This window comes from Athene cunicularia (genome assembly GCF_003259725.1).
Source record: "Athene cunicularia isolate RWA chromosome 2 unlocalized genomic scaffold, athCun1 chr2_part1, whole genome shotgun sequence".
Lineage (NCBI taxonomy): Eukaryota > Metazoa > Chordata > Aves > Strigiformes > Strigidae > Athene > Athene cunicularia.
This window is the reverse complement of record NW_020799095.1, coordinates 27699678-27711266: the sequence shown is the minus strand read 5'-3', so window position 1 is coordinate 27711266 and position 11589 is coordinate 27699678. Positions and strand designations below refer to the sequence as shown.

General features: G+C 37.7%; 1 protein-coding gene across 1 annotated transcript in view; it reads right to left on the bottom strand.

Moving 5' to 3' along the window:
• Positions 1 to 4613: 4613 nt before the first annotated feature.
• The window catches only part of CDK6 (cyclin dependent kinase 6), a 131303-nt gene continuing 124327 nt past the window's right edge, over positions 4614 to 11589 (bottom strand). Inside the window, exons 5-7 of the mRNA XM_026842612.1 lie at positions 11297 to 11347; positions 7297 to 7432; positions 4614 to 5451 (exon numbers count right to left, since the gene is read on the bottom strand). Coding sequence (XP_026698413.1) covers positions 5305 to 5451; positions 7297 to 7432; positions 11297 to 11347 — 334 coding nt within the window. The 3' untranslated portion in view covers positions 4614 to 5304. The remainder of the gene's footprint in view (positions 5452 to 7296; positions 7433 to 11296; positions 11348 to 11589) is intronic.

Sequence of the window (11589 nt, the reverse complement as noted above, 5' to 3'; positions counted from 1 at the left end):
ACCTGAACTGTACTTGCACAAAAAAAGTGGATATGAAAATGAAACTTGGAAGGTTAAACATATAAAATTCCATTTACTTTTCCATAGATTGTTTCTGATTTTTTCTTCATGGAAAGGAATCTGTATACTCCAATACTTAGTAATCAAAAAGAAGTAAAAGTAATAGCTTATTAACAGCCAGTTACTGAAGATTCAGTATATAACATGTTATTATTATTTGTGAAATTAAAAATACATTTCTTGAATTTTCCTACACAACTGCATTTTGGAAATATGTTTTTTCTAATACACTAATTTCAAGAAAATAATTTATACTTTGAGAAGTGTGAAATCCTGTTAAGATCAAAAAAGAACTTGACATTTAGAAGCTGTTTTGTAGTAATAAAATAAATGTTAGGTTCCTAAGCTTGTGATCAATTCAAGCTTCAAGCATAACACAACAAAATCACTCTAATAGCCTAGTATCTTCTAATTCACATTGTATATAAAAATCAATCTATTCCTGAAACTACTGTATAAGAAAAATACTAGCAAAGTGGTTCTATAAAAGAGTTCTTAGAATAAACTTTCTTATTATTCAGCTGTGGCTTATGCACGGAACATAATTTATGTGGCATTTTAAACCAAACTGTGTGGTTTATGATTCATAGACATATTTGACAACTGAGTCAGATAAGTGCTCTGAGTTTGTTGGCCAAAAGACCAATCCAGCATGTTTTCTCTTTATTTGCCATATTAAAGTTGGCCTAATACCTAACAGCAGAGAGAATTATATTTATAATAAAACATGCTTCTCAAAGACAGCAAGTGAACCTGTGAAAAGTAGCACAGCACAGTATTTTCTTCTTATTCACCAAAGCAACCATCAAGTGTAAAAACCACATAAGAGTTATGATGCTGGATACCATCCCCCACAGGTAAAAGGTTCTGTACACATAGCACCAAATTTCAATATTTTGCAAACATGATGTCCTCACTTTTTGGTGTGTTTTAGGACAGAAACAACAGAGAAAGGTACTCTAACGTTTACCACTGTGGACTAATAGTCTGAAAAAAACCTGGAGTGTGGGCACAGCCTACACAGAAATATGCACAAACCCTATTTTTAGAATTTTACTTGTCACACAGAAGGCAACAAAGGTGTCTGCAAAAGTAAGAGTAAGCAAAGAGGTGCACAAAGAGATTCTTTTTTATCATTGGTTCTGGGTTGCTGTATTTTAGAAGCAACACTGGGTAATAGGGATGAAGGGGACACTGACACTCTGTAGCTCTTAAAAATTTGGAAGAATCTTGTTGGAAATAGCACCTGTGAGTGTCACTGAAACCCCTTTCTATAAGGCAGCTGAAAGAAAAGAACCCGAGAGCTAGGGAGCATGGAGAGAGGGTGAAGAGAGAAAAGGGCTGCTTCAGATGTATTGCTATGGTTCAGCAATTAGCACTTCACTAGCTGGCTTTGGTAATTTTTTTTTCCTTGGCTATTGGGTCTATTTTTCCTGCAGAACTAGGTAGTAGTGATTTTTAAAAAAAGGTTGGTATGAGATAGAAATTGCTCCTTCCAATTAGAACATCCTGTTCTCTGCTGAGAGGAGCACAGTGCTTGGTTGTGGGTGCTCTAGGAGCTAAACATCTATACTTACTTTCAATATATTTTTTGCTCTTCAGCAGTTTTTAGCTGCTGTTGAACTGCTCCTATAAAACACGTATAGGCACAGTTATTTCTAAGAGGAATTGCACTCTGAATTCTTATTTAAAGGGTGTATGAAGAGTTTTCATCACAGTCTAGAACATCCATGTAAAGAAGCACTTTCTTTTTCACATACACAGTTCCTACATCCTACACATATGGCAGTAATGAGTAAAGGTACTCAAATACTAGAGCTATACCAGTAAAATAGAAAGAGCAAGGGCATCGTCTTGAGCACAGTCCCACAGTTGTCTGTACTGTCTAATTATGAGCATGATTCCTGGCATGGTTTTAGCCAGTGCCAGCACTCTGCCCAGCCAGAGAACAGGCTTCCTCAGTTTAAAGTGTAAGTGAAGCCCCACAGTTTGGCCGGGAAGACTGGAACAAGAGCAAGCCTATGGCAAGTCAAATGGAATTTCTTCCTAAAGAGATTTTGAAAAGGAGGTCATTTGAAAAGCCACTGGTCCTTTGAATCTAGGCCCCTGCTACCACAAGGACCCCATTAGATAAATCTTTTCCCTAACCCTGCCAAGATAGAACTTAGATTTCTTTTTTTTGTTCTTGCCATTCCCACTGGATGTCCCAGAACATGACCATTAAATGCAACCCTTCTCAAGCTGTTCTCCTGAATAACTCCATTTATAACCTGATCCTATATTAGACAACATACAGCATGAGTTGCAGAAGCTCTGCTTCTGATTCCATAAGGCAGCCCCTGCCTTTCTCTGCTGTTCTCTGATCTCTTCTTTTGATACTACTGACTGGGAAATACTGCTCCAATGGTTAACTTCCTTGTGATTTCCATATTCTCATTAGTTTTTGAGCTAATACTAACCTTTGGCTTAAAGTGTTCTCTTCCCTCCTTTTTGTTTTACCCTAGTAATGGACTTACATTCAGCAGTCATAGTCTCTACTACCCTTTGCTTTGCTAATACAAGAAGCTCTTCTAACATGGAACAGATGCACATCTCAGTCTGAGAGTTTTGAGCCTACTTTGAAAATACCCTCTCATCCCCTACATTTTCACCCTGTTAGCTGGAGAGCTCTGGGAGCTTTCCCTGACAGCTGCTGAAAAGCCACACCAGCTGAATGCCCTGATAAAGTATGTATGCTGGCTTGGCACTAGGTAAAATGTGGAATGTTTTTAAAAGTGCTAAACTACATAGAAAACTTTTCTATTTGCTACTGTCGCAAGACTCTCCTGAATTTGTGCTCTGTTTGTTGTTCTAATTAGTGTTTAAAAATGGTTAGCAAAAAATTTCATTCAGGCACATCCTTTTCTATAAATGTTAAAACCTATTCACACTCAGGTCCTTTGCCCCATGCGGGAATAGGGCTGGGACAACACCAGTGCAGTGGGTTCACAATTTTCCCTTGGATGTAGGAACAGAGAGAATGACAGAGGCAAGGCCAAGATTAGAGGGTTAGCTGCCATGACCGCTCCCTGGCCTTCAGCTTGCTGCTCACAGAGCTTCCAAAATGCTTGTTATATGCATCTGTAGTATCTCTGTGGGCAGATGCTTTGTGCATGCTCTTGCCAGGCCTAATTTGCAACTTGCCTGTTCGTGCTGGTAGGTTTTGCATAGGCATCATTCTGGGCATGAAGAAAAGCACATGCCACTGCATGTATGCATGCAAGTGATCCTTTTAAAATCTGGCTTATTTAAAACAGACCTAATTTAATCATACATTGCATACTTATGTGTCTAACAGTAACAAAATCTTTATCCAAGAGACAGATAAGATCCACTCACTATCCTAGCAATGGACCATGTCCCAGACAGTGCAGATACCTGAAACAGAGCTACCAGTGAAGTTGACCACAATAGCCAGTCTATCACAGGTCTGAGAAACCTGTCAGGGAGATAGCTACAAGTTCCCATGCCACAGCTGGGAAAATTCTATTGCTCAACTCACTGCTAAGGACCTGCTTCTGCCAAGCATGATGAGAATGAGAATATAATGCTGGCTCACTAACTAGACAATATGAAATAGAGATGAGGAAGAGAGAAGCCTAAGGGTCTATCACAGGAGTAAGCAAAGCTAGCTGCCTCACTTATCATAATTTATACTGCAATAGTGTATATTTATGGTTTTATGGTAAGGGCTAACTCGTTGGACCAATATTTTCCCCCAAGTCATATCCAGGTAAATGCACAGAAGTCATGTTAGGGAACAGCTTTTATGGATTTAAAATATTTCTTTTTTCCCAGTACAGTATTAAAAAAATAAAAGCTTCTTTTTAAAATACTGATATATATTTTAGTTAAGGTAAAAATACTAAATATAAAAATTTAATGTAATATTTAAAATAACTGTGCTATAAAGGCATGTGAATTGCTTAGTTATTTTGACATTCAATAATGGCACATCAACTCTAGTGGAGAAGCATGTGCCAGTATACCCACATGGTGGTTTAGGAGAGAAGCTCATGCATTTCTGCATAGAAAACAAGTCTGCTTAATAAATGACATCTGAGGGACTTTGAGACAGTAACGTTCATGCACTTGTGATGCATGGGGGGGTGTTGTAGGTAAGGCAGCACAGTGTACAGCACACAGTTTAGCACAAATATATATCTGTGCTTATTACAGGTATTGAAATATCTGCTTCTGACCTGGAAATATCTTTTCTATTTTCCTTTTTGGCTGATTATCAGAACACGTTGAAGAAAAAAATCTGTATTGATTTTCATTAGCTCTGCTCATGTCTTTGAGCTGCATATCAGAAAATTTGGAATGCAATAAAGAAAATGTGCTTGCAGCTGTTTCCAGTGGGGAATGATGGGTTAGATGATGGTCTAGACTGTGCCTGGATTTCAACACAAACCGACCATTTGGAAACCAAAAGAGTCTTTAAAAACAAGGCTCTAGAAGTTTTTTAAAACCCTTGTTTTTTTCAACATGCACACAAATGTAGCTAGGTAAGAACTTCTTTGTGTATGAAAAAGCTAAAAGTTGAGACATTTATTCTGATCACCATTATAACTGTTATTTTTATAGCGCAGTGAAATGATAAAATAATCCATCCAAGTTCTCAAGTGGGGAAGCACCTGCACATATGCTATGAATGAACAGTAGCTGGATGTATTAATGCATGGATCAGTTAACTGCAGGTTGCAGAGATCTGATATTTCAATGCCATTCTTTAAATATCACTGTAAGAGATCACATAATAATAATAACAATAATAATAATGATAATAAAAGTACCAAATCATGCTTCAGCAGCTAGAGAGAGAGATTGCATCATGTTTTGGCAGACACTCGATCATCCTACTCCACACTGGCAGCATTCAATATTAAAAGGATAAAATGGCAGCAAAACCAGTCAGCAGCTTCTCTTCGTCTGGAGTTTTCCCAGGTAGATGATAAACAAAACAAAACCAAAACAAACATAAAGCTGCAATGGGAGCAGATCAAAGCCCTGGCCCTTGCGTTGCTCTGATGAAAGTAAACTAGATTGATTTCCTTGGAAAAATGCGTCGCAATCCCAAAAGAAAAGATAAGTGCATAACACCTCCAAATAATAATCTTTGCTAGAACAGCTATGTGGTTTGTACGGAACAGTGGCCTTGTCAGCTACACGTCTTGTTCATTTATGGTTCATCTTCAGTCAGCATTATGATGCATTCACCTGACTGGAGGTTTGGCTGGATGACATGTGAGAGTCCAGATTCTCCTTGCATTTCTCCAGATCATGGAAATATGGGTGAGAGAGGGCAACATAGGCAGATATTCTCTTGGCTGGATTGAACGCTAAGCATTTCTGTAAGAAACAAAAGTTGCTTTTAACTAAAGTGTACAGTTAACAGTGCTAACATTGCATATATACATTAATGCATGCCACCTTCGATTTATGTTCAGTATGAGACACAACAGAGTCTCCGTAGATGCTGCATGATATGATGACCATCCCTATTAAAACAAACAGTGGGGTCACAGTATATGAATATGGCATCCCCAAAGCTAATAGAAAATAACAAGTTAGAAAACTCAGGTATTCATAGTTTAGGTAATCCCAGAATTCAGGTTTTCTTGAATTCACATGCACAGGACATATGTCTCAAAGACTGCAGGGAGTAACTATTCATGAACAAGTTCTGAATCCCCTCAGCATTCAATGCACTGTTCTTTTGTTGCTATACAAACATGGGGCAGCATCATAAGGTATATACATGTTCATTCCTAGGCCCAGCATTTCTGTAGGTGTTGGGTCTTTGACTTTATAGCCTTTGTATACTAATGTTTTGTGCTCAGCTTCTCCCTCTTCTTCCTAGTTGTACTTTGCTTGCCTTCTTTCCAGATCCTTATACCAGCCTTTGTCCAGCCAGCACTTAAATGTCTCCCATAGCCTTGCATTTTATGCCTTCTTCTTCTCTTTGCCTTCATTCACCTCCAAATAGTATTCTTCCTACAATCCTTAACTAACCACTTCCCACTTCTGCTTTCTTTTCTTGTATCATAATTTCTATCATTTAATTTCTGAAATTTAATTCAGTCACTTCCAGTCCTACTCTCCCCTTTCATCTGTGGCTCACAGTACTCATCTCTGCCTAACAGGAACAGCTTCCCTTCCCATCTCACCTTCTAGGCATAGATATTAGTCTTCTTCCTTCCTCCCATCATGCCTCACACTCACTGAGCTCTCTGCCATATTTTATTCCTCGTTGTTCTCAGAATCTAATTCTTGTTCCACATCTAGCTGTCATTTCCAGGCTGCCTGCAAGCACAACAGATGTGTTTCTCCTCTGTTATTTCAAGTGTCCAGATGTAGTCCAGCTTACTGTAGCTGGGAGCTGCAGTGATAAGGGCAGTGGAGGACGATCTGCTGTTCTGTAGAGATAATGTTGGCCAGCGATAGCAGTTCCTGAAGGGATGCAGCAAGTCTTTCAAGAGTTGCACTGAGCCCACTCTACTGAGCCCATGTGAACTAAGATCTTTTAAAGGCTTCCAAAGAATAAGTTTAGCTAGTTTTCAACAAGCATAGCAAAAAGCAGCTGAGGCCATTCCCTATATTCCATTCCAAGGCTGAACTTCAAAGCTGAGGTTTATAACATATCTATAAAAATGATGGAAATAATGTAATTGAATTCAGTGTTACCAGTTGTACCAGCACAATTTGTTTGCTTCCATTCAGTCCTGCCATTTGTAAGAGGCATCAATCAGTGAATTCCAAATCTCAAATTTTCAGCATTCAGTAGAAGTCATGTAGATGTAATCTGCCTCTACAATCTATTTTCTGCTTTATGCTGGGTCCACTATACCATGAAAAGTGGTAGATCAGTTTTTTGTATGCATGTCAGGCTTATACTTTAAGAATGGCTGAATCAGGGGCACAACAGTGGACAGTAATGAGGATCTAAGTGTAAAGTCTAAAAGTAGGTCAGATGGGTACTGACAGTTTCCTAGTCTCTAACTGTTCTCACCTCTGACACCTCTAGGGCCAAAGGTGGTGTCTTTGTGCTGATCTTTCACAGACTTACATGAATTTGTCTACCTAATTTTGAGCTTTTCTTTAAGAACTCCATTAAATGGAAACATAAATGTTTCTCGGCATGTTGCATGGGAACTATCAGTCATGTGGCTTGGAAAACAGCAAATAGAAACTCACAAGAAGCAAGTCTTTGCCTGGTTCATCAATATCTGGTACAAATTTTTCAACAGGTTGTGCGGGTCTGGAAGTGAAAGCATTTCTTGGAAGGGCAACATCATTAGGCCAGTCCTCTTCTTCTGGGAGTCCAATTACACTGTGGAAGGAAAAACGTAACATTATGTCTGAACATTTATGCGGTCTCCCATTTATATTGATTATATTAAGTGGCAGTTATAAGTCTTTTTGCTTAAATGAGATCAATTGTACAGTAGTGCACTGATCTCTGTGAATAGAGGCTGATGAGTGTAGGTCCGCAGTATGCTTGCAAGAAATCATTCTGTGGCCAGCACAATTTTCTGGCCTAGGTCTCAATTTTCTGTCTTTTTGTTGAAAAAGGGCTGAGTGCTTTGGAAGAAAGTTGCTCCGCTTTTGACTGGATGGTGCAACATATGTCGCTCCAGGATGATTAAAAGCAGTAAGTTTCAAAGGGGAATTGCATGCAAGGATCTTTATTCACAAGAATAGGGACTGTGGGTCAAGATGAGGGTAAGGCAATAAAAGGGATGTTTCATAATGCTTCAAAGCTATGTGCAGTAATTGTTGCCCAAATTTAAACAATTTATTTGCTTCACAATACAGGTTTTAAAGTCTCAATTCAGAAGTGGCATAGGACTTGAGTGTCTTTGTTTTTTTTTTTTTTACTTTCGATTGTATTTTAGTTTCTCTTTACTCTTTAACAGAATATTTAAATTTCTTTAAACAATCTATTTCTTTATTCTTTAAATTCTAGAAGATATTTATATTTATCAAATAATCATGCTAAGATTTTTGAACCCAAATAAATGAAATGGTAGGTAAATCTCCAGTGATGGATCATGTGTCATACACGTTGTGTATTAGTCTGATGCTAATATTTGTGGGGTTGAAATGCCAGTTTCTGATGGAAATTCTGGAAAGGACCATACATTACTTGTCAGGTTTCAGGGAAAATCAATTTTTACAGCTTGTAAAATAGAGAATTTTAATGGAAATGCTGACGGGGTGAGACAAGAAGGAACATGAAAAAATGACTGAATACTTGGGTCTGCACTAAGCCCAGTGCCACTAGGGAGCAGCATTGACCTTCCTTCTTACTGAGGTTGGTAGTAAGACTGGGTGAGGCCATGGGCCAAACACTTTGATGTAAATCATAGGTTATCTTAGTGAACTCAGTGGAATTATTCCACATCTACCTACATGGATTTCAGACTGTAATCTGGCTCACCTAAAATACCTCCAAAAATGAAGATGTCCTCAGAACAACAGCATGGCTATAAGAGCAAAGCAATTAAAATCTCAGGACAATTTAATTTTACTACATATGAAGATATCACAACTCCTGGAAAATGATAAGTTAAATCTGTATGAAAAATTGAATTTTACTTTTATCACCACACATATGGTGGAGGTATGGGGCAACTACCTTGGCCATGGTGATTAAAACCATGTGATTAGCTGTCTGAGGATCTGGACCCATATTAAATATAATACAAATAGCACTGTAGGAAGATAGGGGAGTTAAACATTTTAAATAACAATGAAGTTTAACCTGCCATTCAAATGTGTTTGGTTAGTCCCAGTTTTTTTAATGCTTGCATGAGAGAGCATGAACAGGGCAGAATAAGCACAGGCAGAGGCAAAGCTAACAAAAAGAAACAAGGAGGCACCCTGTCAGACAGGTAGGGTGGACAAGACCAAGAGTGGAAAGGAGAGACATTTTTAGTTACACGCTCATGTAGTACTCAAGATGCTTAATATTGAATGTCTGAGTAGATGCCCTGACTCCGGTCTGGTAGCACTACCATTTCAGTGACTAAGTCTGGGAGTATCTTAGTTGAGTTTCACCTCCTGCCAAAAGTTCAGGCCTGTTCTTGAGAAACGCTGAGTACTTTACACTCCCATTGATCAAAAAGGGAGGCAAGTCTGCTCAAACCATTGCAACGTTTAGCCTGAAATCTACAAGGATATCCCACACATTGATGGTGTCCTGGAAAAGCAGGAAATATGTTTTGGGCCCCCTCTGAGGGATTTACCCTCAAACATGGTGGAATTTTACCTGACGCAAATCAGAACACACATGTAAAGCAAAGGTAGACCACAGCCCCGTTATCTGAAAGAATGCATCAGTCCAGATTGCATGAAAATCCCCATACTATTTTCTGTCCAAATTAGTCTACAGAGTGAGTCACTACTGTATAAAGAAACAATCCTCCTACAAGAGGAGCTATGCCTAACTGTAGAGGGTTCTCCAGCTGTGAAAACACAAAATAAACACTATTTAGTATAACCCCCTCAGAACTCAAGTAAGAAACTTTTGAACTATTTAAGGAGAACTGCATAGAAGAAGCAAAACCAAACTTTAAGTAGATACGTAATAAGGAATTTCTTCTAAAATTAGCACAGCGTTTTCTCTTCTTGATGAATTCTTTTCTGCACAGGTAATCTTGGCCCCTAGGGATGCAAAGATCCCCGTTGGAGGCTGCCAGTAGCAGCTATGCATTTAATTCTAGCCCAGTTAATTTTGATTTTTCCCCTTAAATGTCATAAATGAATCAAAACCTTTAAAAAAATCACAGCTGTCTTTTAAAATTATAAAACATGTTGTATGTATCAAAGCTGTATTTAATAAAGCAGAATATTGTAGGATTAGAGGAATAGCTTTGGCAGAAGAAGAAAAAGTCAATTTTAAGGACCGATTTTTCTGGATTGGGCAGGAATAGCTATTCAGCGCAGGACAAATTAACCACGCAAGTGAGTCACATACACTGGTATGGTATGCAGGAAAGGGAAGTCAACTGTGTGAAATCAAGACCTGCAATTTAGGAACCTCATATTAAATAATGAAAATACTTAGAAACAGATCTGTTATGATTTAAGAACTGGAAAAATGAAAATGGTTAAACAGAGAAATTAATTATTTGTTCTGTTTAAGTTCTTCTCCTTAGAGATTTTACTATCTTCTCTTTGGAATATATTCAAGAAAATAGTATTTCAGCCTTCCTCCCCCCCTGCTATCTGTTTCTTATTTTGTCTAGTTCCTTAGATTCCTGCATCCCCTCCATATGAAAAGGGAAGACAGAAGTGCAGAGGCAAAGTGCAGAGCATTCATTCTCTGGAGTGGGACCAGCCCTATGTGGCTTTGATTTCCTAAATATATGATATCTTTATCAGATCTTAAATTTACATGGTTCTTATGAATTGAGAAACATTCTTTGCTCTGAAGAGCTTTTACAAGAAAAAATATATAATTCTTCTTAATTATCATATGGTAATATCAATAACTTGATTTTTTTTTTTGTTTTTTTAACTAAGAACATATTTTGGAAGAGAATTATTCTATCTCAGAGAGTTTAGAGCCTTCCCACCTTCTCAATGTATTTGATATATCTGAAGAAGAAAACCACAAACTTCTAAAATAAAGCATATTAGTTCATCTCCAACAAAGCACATGTTAAAATGCTGATATTCCTTCTGTTCTGTTACGTTCCTGACCAAAATACAGACTATTAAACATTTTAACAGGCTACGTAGTATGTTTTAAAAGCTAAAATATTTTCTTCAGTACAGAATAACAGTTTTAAAGTATTCTAATGTTGTTTTCTGAAATACACAAAGAAATTACTGAAAAATAAAACTTCTGCATTTGTTTACATGAAGAGAATCTCTTGGATCTGTTTAGAAATATGCATAAATAGTACATGCACATTATGTTTAAGAGATTTAAAAAGCCCGAAACAGAAGTCTCTCATAACTTCCTGATGATGGCTGTTAGTTCTGCAGAACTATATTCCATGTTGCTTCCTCCTCCCACTCTGACACAGAATACACGGAAATATCATGTTGCATACGGTAGCAATAGGAAATATGTTCTAGGAATACTTTGTTCTAGTCACATTATTGCATAAAAACATGGCAAAGAAACCTCACAGTGTTTCAGTGTTAAACAGATATTGACATAATGCAACTAGTTATTACTTACTCAAAGATTTTTCCTAGCTGATCAACATCTGAATTTCCACGGAAGAGTGGTCTGAAAGAATAAAGAAATATTTTTAGCATGTGACTTGCTTTAATTAATGTGAATTTATATTTGTCACTGACAGCTGCCAATGTAGGGTGAAAACGTGGGGTTTTTTCTGAGACCTCACTTCTGCCTCCATGTTTTATTCAGTCTGTGAGTGTACCTTTCAAGTTTCTATTAAAACTGATTAAAAAGGGGATAGATGAGACATATTTTTAAATACGCTACTTTTGAAAATTTAATTGCATCCT